The 12,731-nt window shown below is 47.5% G+C and overlaps 1 protein-coding gene across 2 annotated transcripts in view; it reads right to left on the reverse strand.

Moving 5' to 3' along the window:
- VPS13C (vacuolar protein sorting 13 homolog C) overlaps positions 1–12,731 on the reverse strand; it is a 75,129-nt gene that overhangs the window by 45,452 nt on the left and 16,946 nt on the right. For both annotated transcript variants that reach the window (XR_006415538.1, XM_044438615.1), the window contains exons 13-28: positions 11,973–12,144; positions 11,487–11,549; positions 10,531–10,669; positions 10,129–10,223; positions 9,039–9,181; positions 8,287–8,479; positions 8,034–8,148; positions 7,052–7,188; positions 5,943–6,066; positions 4,589–4,706; positions 3,586–3,715; positions 3,281–3,359; positions 2,190–2,332; positions 1,017–1,170; positions 545–621; positions 349–408 (exon numbers count right to left, since the gene is read on the reverse strand). Coding sequence is in view for 1 of the 2 variants with exons in the window: in XM_044438615.1 (XP_044294550.1) it covers positions 349–408; positions 545–621; positions 1,017–1,170; positions 2,190–2,332; positions 3,281–3,359; positions 3,586–3,715; positions 4,589–4,706; positions 5,943–6,066; positions 7,052–7,188; positions 8,034–8,148; positions 8,287–8,479; positions 9,039–9,181; positions 10,129–10,223; positions 10,531–10,669; positions 11,487–11,549; positions 11,973–12,144 (1,942 nt within the window). In the remaining variant the exon portion in view is untranslated. The remainder of the gene's footprint in view (positions 1–348; positions 409–544; positions 622–1,016; positions 1,171–2,189; positions 2,333–3,280; positions 3,360–3,585; positions 3,716–4,588; positions 4,707–5,942; positions 6,067–7,051; positions 7,189–8,033; positions 8,149–8,286; positions 8,480–9,038; positions 9,182–10,128; positions 10,224–10,530; positions 10,670–11,486; positions 11,550–11,972; positions 12,145–12,731) is intronic.

The raw sequence follows: 12,731 nt of genomic DNA on the forward strand, positions 1-12,731 counted from the left end.
CGGTTTAAACCACTGCGCCACCTGCATTGCTTTGGTCATTTTAGGCAGCCACATTTTGCTGGTTGAGAGAAAAATAAGGAAACCCGTGAAGGAAAAAAGCAGCAGCAGCAACCGGAAACAAATAGACGAAGATGCAAGTGTGCGTCCAGGGGACTGCACCAAGGAGGTAACCCTGGTCCATTTGGAGCAGTGGGGTCTTGTACCACATGAATGGAGATGCACCAGTGAACGGCCTTTCTGCTCTCAGGGCCAGAGCCCCAAGGAACCACATATGGCTTAACTCAAGATTTTCAGCTGCAAGGTATATAATGCAAGCAGACCGAGGTCTTTCACCTAGGTTTTGCTTACCTGAACCATTTGTTCAGTGTTGTCAAACACAGTCTGAAATTTGGGACCGTTCTTACAAGCCTAAAGGAAAAACCAGATGTGTTCCATAAGAGACAATCCCAGTATTGTATACACCAGCCAAAATGTAACAGTCGCTCTGCTAAAAACTTATATTATCAAACCGTATGCAATCAAAGCTTTTTTTTAAAGCACTTACCTTGGTATATTCTACTTTCAAGAGATCTAATCCAGGTTTATCTGAAGAGCTAATTAAATGAAGTGGCTGTTTTTTGCCTGCAAAAATAAATAATATGAACCATATTTTTATTTATTTATTCCCATTTATTTATTCATACTGCTCCATATTCTAGTATGTTGATTCCAGAATGAATGATAAATAAAAATAAAAATGTGTAAAGACCCAAGAGCAGACAGCACTGCATCAATAAAGCCAGTAACCAAATCAGCATTTAAGAGCAATTCAAAGCACTGGCATCTGCATTAAAATCAACAGTTTTTCTATTTTCTGCAGATCTATAGTTCTAACACCTTTCAAGATAATTGAAAGAACATAGCTAGTTCTACCAAAGAAATTCACTGAAAGCAGTGTAATTATTTCTTTGATTAACACAAGCAAAGAAAAGGAGCACTTTCTATCCATCATTCCCATATTTTATCCCTTGATTTACCATGGATTTCATGATAATCCAGGCTGATTTTCCTCAAATAAGATACGGCTCTTAAGTCATACGGTCTTACAACTGCTTCTGTTCCAAGCTGTTTTACATCAAATACAACGATCGTCTCCTCTCTCTGCAGTTGTTTGGTGAGTTCCAGCAGCACCTAAATACATAACGAAGTTCCAAATGCTTGTTTCAAAGCCACTGGGGGCAGACTTAGCCTTGGCATTCCAGAAAGGGGGAAAAGCCTTACAGGACAACCCCTGGCAGATGCAGCCTTGGAAAGGCATCCCGTCCTCCGTGCGAGGGAAGGGAGCACGCCTCGTCTGAGGTCACGCGTCCGCTTGCTTTTAAAACAATCCCAAGATGCGCTAATCCAGGCAAGGACGACTGTGGCTGTCACGGTTTGTGCACCCCGGCGCCGAAAGGGAGCACGCGGGACCGCTGCGCCCTGTAGGAAGGCGTGTGGTGGGCACGGCCAAGCCCCTGCACACCGCCTTGCCCTCCAGCCGAGACCGACACCACCGGGCTTGGTGTCGCCAAAAGGGGGAGCTGCGCACCCCACGGGAAGCAGACCCGGAGGGGCAATCCCCCCAGTTCTGCAGCAGGAAGGGGCAGCCAAAGCGGGGACGGAGCCCGCCTTGCCTCGGCGCTGCCTTCCATAGGGGCAGAGCTAGCCAGCAGCCTCCAAGGCGGACCTGGGGGCAGGGCCCTTCTCCGTTTGGAATTTCAAACGGACTTCCAACACGGAGCAAGGAAGGACTCTCTCCTTGCCTCCTGCTTCTCAGCTTCTCTCCTCCTCGCCTTGTTGCGACAACTTTCCTATTTGTTCCAAGAGGCAAAACAAGAGACACATGCGTGAGGAGCCCTTCCTTGTTGCCCTTGGGGGGACATCTTTGGTTTCGGGGTGCCCGGTCCCTCCAATGCCACCCAGTTGAAGGAGCGTGTCCCCACCTGGCACTCACACCTGCTTCTCACTCCAGTCCCCTTCACGGGTCTGGAGAGGAGGGGGCCTTCCTGGGCGCAGTGCCGTACCTCCAGCTCTTGCAGGTACGGCCAGGGCCCTGTGCAGGGCTGCCAGCCACACCTGGCGGAGAAATCATGCCTCCTTCTTTACCCCAGCCTGTTTCGTGGGCCAGGCAAGGGATGCTGCGGAAGGAGAAAACGGCAGGCCGCACTTGCCTCCCGAATTTCAAATTTCAGCTGAAGATTCGTGAGGTCTTCCTGAACCGCCTCGGTCTCACTCTTTAATTCCCTTCCTGCGACAGAAGCCTTCCCTTCGAGCTTGGCAAACTCTTCGGTATCAAAAAACTCATCTTCTGAGTCTGAGGAACGAAAGAGATTTTGATCGCACGTTACCTGGGGACAAAACAGTCTCCCGGTTGTGTATCGGCCGGCCCAGGATTAGGGTCAGCCTTGCCACTCCTTTATCTTGCAAGGGCGTCCAGCCACTTCAAAGGCTGCATGACCTCCTCTTTGCAGGCAAGTCTCACCAGCCGGACGTTCTACTGTAACAGAGATCGTCCACCCAGCCCTGAGCAGGTCCAACGAAGCACACGGAAAGCGCAAGAACACATTTCATCCAGAAGTCCCCAGAGTGCCCTTTTGGAGATTAATCTTCAGCCCACTTCCCGGCCCACGGCTGGCCCGGGGGCTCCTGGGCTGCCTGACCGGAGAGGTACCCCCCCATTCTTCCTTCCTGTGGGCCCGCAAGGCGGATGCACGCATCTCTCCCCATGTCCTCCCCCCCACACTGTCGCCGTGCAGCCCAGAGAGGGAGAACACAAGTGCTGAAAAGAGTCGGCGCTGAATGAGAAGACCAGAGCGGCACAGGAAGGAGCAAAGGGGTCGTGTGGAGGGTCCTGCCCTGGGTGAAGGTCAGGAATGACTGGAGGGGGGACCCTCAACGGGGGGCTACGCAAGAGCCTGGTCACAAATTCCCTGCCTTGTCTGGCCCTGGCATGACCCGCCATGTGCACCTCCAATGGGAAGTGGGACTGGTTATACCGTCAAGTTACAGGTCAAGAGGGAGAGCTAAACTGGGAGCCAAAGAGCTTCAATGGCTCCTTGGCCACCCTTCCAGTCTGCCTAGACCATAACAATCTACAGCCAGCGCTGACCATGCAGTAAGGATCAGAAAAGCCCCAATCCTGCTCCCCTAAGTCTCCTCCCATAGCCTCTGCACACTACCCACAAGCTGCGCCGTTGCCAAACAAAAACGTTCCGCTGCCTTAGATTTACCAGCTATTCCCAATGCCCAAATAGGTTTTTACCTGATGGAACTTCATCCAGTAATAAAGATGACTCAAGAAAACCTTTGCTTGCATCAGTAAGAACAGGAATTGCAGGTTCCTAGAGAAAAGCGCAAGGTAACGTTGACGGGACATTGTTGCATGTTTTCCAAAATTCCCCCAAGTTTTCCTGTACCCGCCACAGAGCAAATCATCAAATTGAGCCTCTCTCAGTCGCCAGTCTTAAAGGATAGTAATTTTCAACTGCTGTATCAGTCATATTTTCAATTTGTACTCTCTTTGAACGCTCTTCCAAACCCAGAATTTGATTTAGGTTATGTATTTACTTTTGAACTTGGAGCTGAAACAGATGGCTTCTGTGGAAGTGGAATGCTATCAATGAGTTCTAGGACACCTTTGATCTTCTGATCAGAAATTCTTAGATGAACCAAAGGAAGTTCCCCTGATACTTTGAACCTAAAGCACAGCATAAGAAGCATTTCATGTTATGCATGGCACAAGCCACAGACTAACTTATTAAAAACAACTTGGATGCAAAAATGAAATCTACAAGAAGAAAGAGGGAACTGAACAGTCCTGAAATCCATTTGCTCTGCACAAATTGCTTACTGCAGCTCATCTTCTGAGGACACACACTAAAAAGAAGCAGGAAAACGTAAGATGGCTTTGGCACATGGGCTTCAGGTTTGCTGTTAGACACTATCAAGCCGTCAGCAACTTACAGAGATCCTCCAAAGTGTTCTGTCTTTGGCAGCCCTGCTCAGCTCTTGCAAGCGTGGCTAAGAAGGAAGTTTTGAGTAAATGCCAAGGAATAGAGGGGCAAGAGAAACAAGTTTGGAAGATTACTGAAGCTTCCGCATGGGGAAGAGCCTGGTCACACCCCCCCACCCGCCACCACACCTTCGGGTAACCGAATTTTGTTGTTAAGAGTTCCACGACCTGGGCCTCCGCTTTGGGCAGCATATACATTAATTAAATAAATAAACTCTATGCATCACGAATTATGCGTTTCCCCTCTCCTGCCCTCCTACCAGAGCAAAGAGTCTGCTAACTGGGTTGTTTTATTGTCATTTTCAAAAATAGGTTGCAATATCAACACACCTGGAGTGCATTATGGTATCTGAGGAGTTGAGCATCAAGCCAACACAGCCAGAAACATTTCGGGACTGTTAAACACACTTTTCTAACAGCAGGGCAAAAGCAGGGTTTGTAAGCAAGGATGGAGATAACTGCATGGAAAGTTCCTGAAACAGGGTGCCCTACGCTCCGTTTTTGTTTCCTTTCATGCATGACCCACGGCTTAACCCACATTTAAAATGGGGACATTACTTGGGTATCCTCGTGTCCTTCTCCACCATTGATTTGGCAAGCTGCACGTGCAAGTCCATGGGCTGTAGTATGTGTAGAGTTGATGGATGCTCAAACCGCGCCTTTTTCCAAGCTTCACCTGAACAATCAAGAATTTGCAAGCGGTCATTGTTATTCCAGCGCAAGACTAAATGCCATGCATGCATAAATCCAATATAACATTAATCAGTAACTCCCGAGTTACCACAGAAGACAAATATCTGAAGGAGCAGACAGAGGCAGCTGATGAAGAACAGAAATGCCAGCACACTGGGTCCCTGTTTCAGTACTGAAGGAGCGCTTACGTCCATATACGCCCGCCCAACCCCTGAGATCTGTGGGAGAGGCCCTTCTCCGGGAACCCTCCGTGAAGGAGATTAGGAGGGTAGGTACTCGGAGGAGGGCTTTCTCAGCGGTGGCGCCCAATCTATGGAATGCGCTCCCCAGAGAGGTCCGCCTGGCGCCGTCGTTATTTGTTTTTCGGCGCCAGGCAAAGACCTTTTTATTCAAACGTCATTTTAATTGCTAATATTATTTGCTTAATTCTTCAGCCAGGGTGACTTATTTTATAATGTTAATGTGTTTTATATTTTTAGTGGTTTATATTTTAACTGATGTTGTAAGCCGCCCCGAGGTTTCGGCAAATGGGGCGGCATAGAAATTTTTAAATTAATTTAAATAAATACTGCCAGAACTTTCTGTAGCATGAGACCGTTCAACGGCATGGAGCAAAAGCTGAAGGAACTGTGAAGAATCTCTGGAAGCAGGGAAAGTCTAACTCCAAGCTTCTGGTGTCCCTCTGCCCACGTTCCTTCTCCTGACGGCCCAACCCCCATTATTCTCAACGCAAAACCACCTTGCTCTGCAACTAGGACTTTCTGGTGCCAGATGGAGACTCCACCTGGACCACCTTTGGCGACAGAATCCTACGCCCTCGGCGACCAAGCCTACGCAAGAAAGAACGGTGTCTCCAGGAGCTGAGCAAGGAGCGCTTCTGCTTGCCCGCACAGGCAGCCGGACGCCGTGACTGCATTTTCTAAATGCGAGTGGGAAGGGGGCTCGTTACCCTTGACCCCCACTTGCGCTTCCCCATAAGAGCTGTCCCAACTGGACCACCTCATCATTAAGCCAACAGGGCAAGGAATGAGAAGCACAGCTCAGACCTGCACCAGGTCAGATAACCTGGCAGGGAAGTGACCCTTCAAGATGTATTTTGCCCATGCTCAGGAAACCGTGTCTCGGAATAGGATTTCTAAAGTGCTACTTTCAGCTCCGTACCCCAGTCAGTAGTAAGAATGGCTTTGAATGCATCCATTTTTGGTTACGGCTTCACTACCTGCTTTGCCGAACAGGAGCTGCACATTCTTGATTTCGACGTCAAACTTGTCGTAAGCTTTGTCCATAATCTCTTCCAGGGATGCGCTTGAAGAATGGAGGTTGCCTTGATGGACGCTGTTCAGCTATCAAACAAGCATCGTCACGTTGTTTAGAATGCACTCACCATTTCGGGCTTCATCTTTCCAAGATAAATCAGCACCAGCTGATTCTCTAGACACAGCTTTCCAAAGAGATTGATTTATGTTTATGTTGACCTGGCCTATCTTTTGCGATTAGCCAATACTTATTTTCAACCTATTTCTAAATCTGCAAAGAACGTATCTCCTGAATGAAGTACACCATCTTCTGTATTCCAAAATATTAAGTCCACTACTTTTCATTAAAAATTACAGCTTGTATTTTTTTACTGTTATATGCGTTCACCATTTCAGCACACCGACTACAGGCCACAAAATTACACTCTCTTTTCAACGTAAGGAAAAGGTAAAGGTTTCTCCTTGACGTTAAGTCCAGTCATGCCTGACTCTCGGGGGCGGTGCTCATCTCCGTTTCCTGGCCAAGGGAGCCAGCGCTTGTCCGCAGACAGTCTCCGTGGTCATGTGGCCGGCATGCCTAAACACCGAGGTGCACGGAACGCTGTTCCCTGCCCACGGAAGTGGTGCCTTTTTATCTACTTGCATTTGCATGCTTTCAAACTGCAAGGTTGGCAGGAGCTGGGATGAAGCATCGGGAACTCACCCCGTTGTGCAGATTCGAACCAGCGACCTTTCGATCAACCAGCCCAGCAGCTCAGCAGTTTAAACCTCTGCGCCACCTGCATTCCCTTTTTAACATAGTATGTTACTATTTCTGCAAAATGTGGCTATTATAAATTTAAATTTATAAACATAATATGCTGTAATTGTTTTACTAATAGGCTGCATGTTGAACACACTTGGTATAGATGCCTATGATGAAAAATCTGGTTTTCCAAGCACTGCCAAATCTCCTTCTCTTCCACAGTCATTTTAAAGTTACACTTAGGAGAATAAGAGTCTTCCATGTAAAAGCAATTTAAAAGGAAAGACATTTTAAGCTTCCATCCTTCAAAGTATTCCCATAACATACCTGAAAAGTACCAAAATCCAAAATAAGAAGGTTGGACTTGTCATAGCAGAAGCCTGTCTGTGGAACCAGAAGATAGGAAGGTTTCAGATTAATCCTCAGGTCAAGGACCTTTCGCGTTTCAATAATGTGTGTAAGACCTACGAGAGAAAGCAGAATGGAAGATCATTGCTACCCTGCCAGCCATTAGAGGTGCATAATGGAGTTACAAAGCGATGAGCCAACACTTTTTCTACCACTGGAGCAGAACAGTCCTCGCCACACAGGCCAGCAGCTTAATTTGGCCCAGGAGCTGAAAGGGCTCCCCGTGGGCCAGGCTGATGCGCTACACGACCGGCAACAGCAATGAAGCCCATGTGCCTGCACTCCGTCAGAGGAGTGTGCAGGAGTCTCCTTGTTAGAGATCAGAGCAGACATGGGAATTCCACTACCCGGATCAAGGGGTGGGGGCTCAGGGAGAGGCATGCCAGAGGAAGGGTCACAACCCACTCTTGTGGGCAAGAGTGGGCAACGCCATCCCTGGATTAGGCCCACGAGCTGGAGGTTGCTCGCCCCAGCTTCAGCCTTTGAAGAACCAATGCCCAAGGGCACAGCACAAAATTCATGCCTAACTCCTCTTCCAGATTCAGAGAGAGACAGAGAGAGACAGAGAGAGAGAGAGAGACAGAGAGAGAGAAGACAGAATGAGAATCCATGCTCACACACACAAAATCTGCAGCAAAAGAAAGCAGGCATTTTGCTTTCTTTTTCACACAAATGCAAGTTTGTGCGAAAAGGTCTGTCTTTGGCTAGTGATATTTTCGAAGCCAATGAAAATGTTCTTTCAAGAGGAAAGAGTGGCAGCCATGCAAAGAAAAACCGGTGCAGCTGAGAACTATTGAAAGAGGCACATTCCCTGCAAAAGGAGACTCCGGTTTTAATTGCTCCGTGGTAGCCTAACAGGCCGGTCAGCCTTCTGAAGCCCACCCGAGGCTTCTAAAAGTACCTGTCGCGGTCCTCTCTTTAATTTCTTCTAGCTTCGACAGTGTGGCAGTAGTTAAGCGTTCCAAGTCCATGCCCCGGTTCGTCTGGAAGAATTCCACCAGTGCATTGATTGTTCTCTGAAAGGGGAAGATTGGTTCATTGGCAACCGGTTCCTACATCATTTTATTTACAGAACTATGAAAAAATAAACAGAGAACACCAGAGAGTTAGAAGAAAGCTATCCTGGCAGCGTCTTCTTATGGGAGAGCACCTACCGCGTCGTATATGATTTCCACAGGCTGTGACTGAACCAAGCAGCTCTGATCCGCAGCGCTGTCCTCAGGATGCGTCTCATACTCGATCGTGAGCAGAGACGAGTCGGCATCCCCGATCGAAGCCACGAGGGACGGGACGACGTTCTGCTGTTTTAGGCCCGTCACGTACCAGTGCTCGAGCTTTGCTTCTATCCTGCAAGCCACGAGTTGGAAATGGACACTGAGCATGTGGAAGGCACGTTCCTCTGCACTTAAAATTTACATAGCAGGGGTGACTCGACTTGGCCATGTCTAACTGGTGGCAAGGAATAAACCAGGGAATTAACTCGGCAGGGGACCACTTCCCTGGGGCCGCAGGGTAAATGCACGTGAGGACTGGAGGGATCAAGGAAGGGCGTGTGCAGGAGGAGGGCTCCAAGCCCAGGCCTTCCACAGAAGACGCTCCCTGCATCTGGGGCAGATATTCCCCCCTCCCCTCCAGGCTGGACTCTGCGTGAACGCAGCCTGCTCCACGGCCACCTTCAGCCAGCTGCCCAGTTTAAATGATCCACCCACGGAGGGCTACCCGGCACCAGCTCGCCATCTTTCCCTTTTCCCTATTGCACACGTGTTTACGAATTGCTGTTTGTTGCCGTCGAGTCGAACTTCAGAAACCCGGTCACAGAGAAACAAAATGGAGGAGGATGGCCAGGTGCAGGGAAGGAAGAACTTGAAATATGGGCTGAGTCAGTTCTGACTGGTTGTACACTTACTTAAGGGCTTGTGCTCCCGGCCGCTGTGATATTTTAGTGCTGAGATCAATTATCTGGATTTTCAGCATGTCGGGAACATTTCGGTCCTCTTTAATGGTAAAGCAAGTGCTCAACAGTTTCAGGGACATCACATGGGCAACATACTAAACACAGGGGATAAAAGCATTGACAGAATTAGTCACACATCCAAGGACAAACTCTACCCCATTAATGGCCGCTCAAGGTGGCATGTGTGTAGCGTTGACCTCTTACATTTCTGTTACTCCAAAACTTTCCCAAAAGCACACCCTAAAATATAGCAGCATTTCATTACTCCGGCCCTGTGCCAAAACAGGGCCATGTGTCAGGACAGCACCGAGCCACCGCTGCGAACGCTCCCTCATCCAGCACAGGATTCCACATGTGCTGCGGGGGCCACCACGGAGAGGGTGCCACAGCTGCTTCTCAGCCGCAGAGTCAAGGCCGGTGCAGGAAAGGACCTTGGGCTGCATGCGCGGTTATTGCCCGGGGGAGGGGCAGCTACACATTTCATTTTTATCTATTTATTTAAAGCTTTTATAGACCATCCTGTTACTAATGGTTTTCGCATGGGCTACTTTAAGAGCTGAGAAAGGTCCAGTGAATTTATCTAACAATCCTACGAGTGCAAAGGTCCAATTTTCATGCAGTGGGGAACATTCTGAAGAGACAACACAGAATAACTCTCTCACCTAGAGACGAGCGGCTTGTCTTTCACACTGGCGTTTGGTGACAAACTGCAAGTTAATTAAGCCACAATTTGTGGGAGGGGACACTCGGCCCAAACTCTGTCACTAACAGCTAGTTGGCAGGATCGGAAGTTAGCTATACTGCATGGGAACCCAGTCCAATGGGTTGTTGAGTGGCAACCAACCTAGAACAAAGGGGGGGTGGCTCTCGCTGAGCTACCCATGAGTGTGGGTACGCACATCACGCAGGGAGCCTCCAGTCGGAAGTTGTTCAGCAAAACTGGGTGTGTGTCACAGGCAGCAAGCCTCCCCACTAACTGTGGGTTAAATCACCACAATGTGCAGCCAAGACATGGGTTACGTTTACCAAACAATGCAAATACCTTCTTGGGTAATGTGAGGTTGTGAGAACTGTCGCTGTAACCAATGGCAGTGAAAAGCTTTTCCTTCTCCTCTGGTGTCATCAAGTCATCAATAGCTAAACAAACGAGTGATGGCACAGTCATTACAGCATTTCTGTATCATTCAGAGATATCTCCATCCTACTTAAATCCAATTAAATGGTTAAAGTGTTTCCCAGAATAACAGGAACAGTGGACCTATCGCCTCCAATTTACTAGCAGCAGCGAACTTTGAAAAATTACATCATAACGATCATCTTGAATTTAAGGATGATCTGAGCGCCAATAGGCTCTCCGGGAGGTGTGAATGGAGTCTGAGCCACACACAGAAATGTGGGTGAACCAGACAGCTAGCGTTCCAGAAACTTTTAGAGCCAAACCTACTTTCAGGAACCGATGGTGTTTCCTCATCTTCTTTCCTTTTAGAGTCCTTCCTACCCCACAGTCCACTAAACCATCCGCCACCTTTTTTCTCTCCATCAGCAGATTTCTTCCTCAACAGCTTTTGTCCTGACCTTATAACCTAAAAATCAGACAGATAGGAAAATGCATGCACCAAATGTCATTTCACTATGCCACAGAGAAATCACTGTAAAGGAAAAAATGGAAAATGAGTAACACTGAAGGACAGTCTGGTAAGCTCTTATTTCGCCTTGTTCTTATTTAAAAAGTTTCCTGGTTACCCTGGGGTTGGGGTTGGTTTGGTTTGTTGGTTGGTTGGCATTTTTGCAAAGAGAATAGAAGTTATTCATGATGGGCAACGGGCAATAACAGCCTACAAAGATGACAAAGAGTTTCCAGAGGAGAAATTCAAATGAGTTGACACAAGCTGGTTGCAGCTTTTCCCCAGAAGCTACCTGAACAGTCGCAGAGATGCACGGCTGTTGTCGCCAGAAACCAGCAAGACCGAAAGCAGGCCGTGCGCCATGAGAGGGCAACTGTACATAATGCATGGAAGCTATCCATCGCTCCCAGAAAAGCTATCAGTTGCACAAAGATGTGCTTGTTTGCTGGCCAAGTCAGATGACAGTGCTCCATTTCTTGATCATGATGGAGCTGATGTCACTGAGGGTTTGAGAAGCCAGCTATTTCTTGAGCTGAAAAGCACCTTGTGGGAGCTACGCCCTTAAAAATGGCTTTGAGTTCATTGTAAGAAAAAAGGTGGGATGTAAATCTAATAAATAAATAAATATTCATATTGGAGGGCAGCACACCCTTTTCTAAAACAAATCCAAACATAAAAACTGACTAAACAACTATGCATGATTTTTAGAAGCTCAAAGCACTTCAGTATTTTATAGATCTGTGTTTAGGAAATTAGCATAAAAAATAGAACATACCTCAGTTTGTGCTTGTTGTCTTGCTAGAACAATACTGAAAACATCCAGATCTTTTTCCAAATCCTGAGGAGTAAATGCACAAATGCAACTGTAATGCAGCTTCTAAGTTGCCTATAAAACGATCGCAGGAAAGCTTTTCCTGGCTCTAACTTAACATCCTTTGCAATCCTAACGCAAGGCTGTGGAATTACAGCAATTGTACCAGACATTCCCATGGTGTTGAGCATTTCCTCTGGCCGTTCAGCCAGGACTTTTGCTATACACCTATCATTAATTTCATTTTATATGTTGCATTTATATGTCACCAATATTATCCTTATAAATGCATTTGCAAGAGAACCTTCTTTTATCTTCAAACACGGAACCGGCTGAAAATCCAGTACTGTGGTATTTACAGAATTGCTTCTTTGTTACCCATTCCTAGCAGTACAGGTCAAAAAAACATCTTTCACTTTCCATCTTAAGCACTAGAATGATACTAAGTACCTTCATTTTTTTCTGTGTTTCTTCTGATACTTTGGTCTGTGTCAGTTTATCTTTATAAATATTTTTGTAACTTTTCAGAAGCTGCCTGTGCCCTTTTATGTTGCTCCATGACCACATGCGAGTGCAGCGTCTGATATGAACCTCAAGAATACTATTTCCCGCATACTTCCACCTGCAAGGAAGAGACAGATATCCTTTTCACCTTCCATTTACGCCAAAGGAGAAATAAAGAAGGAGTCATTTGAGCAAGCAAAAATAATCTTGCAGAGATGGGCAAACGAGTTTCAATGGCTAGGCAAGGAGTTCTAGGTTCCCGTAGTCTGACTGGGCTACTGAGAGAGAAAAGGAACTGGAAGGAAAATAGGAAAGGATTCATGTGCACAAGAGCTTCAAGCTCGCTTCTAATGCTGCAAGTCAAATTCCTGGACTGAGCGTGTGCTCAGGTACACCCTGCATACCAAAACCGCCGCTTGGAACACATTTCTGGGAATTCGCATCCAAATAAGCACGCCCAGGAATGCACTGCAGAGCTTCCCCCTGCACACACAACACAGACACAACTCCTGGCACACATCAGCAGGCAATACAAAACAGGGTTTATCAGTCCCTGGATCCTTCCCCTTCCCCTCCATCCACTCTTCCCCTGTTCCCCAAATGTCTTAGCAGCCCTGTACAAATGCCACCTGCACATGCCACAAGGCAGCTGCACAGCTGCAGACGAATTAACCCACAACTGAGCCTGTGAGCAAGCCTCGTTTT

Source organism: Varanus komodoensis, unplaced genomic scaffold (genome assembly GCF_004798865.1).
Source record: "Varanus komodoensis strain SLA01 unplaced genomic scaffold, ASM479886v1 scaffold33, whole genome shotgun sequence".
NCBI classification, from domain to species: domain Eukaryota; kingdom Metazoa; phylum Chordata; class Lepidosauria; order Squamata; family Varanidae; genus Varanus; species Varanus komodoensis.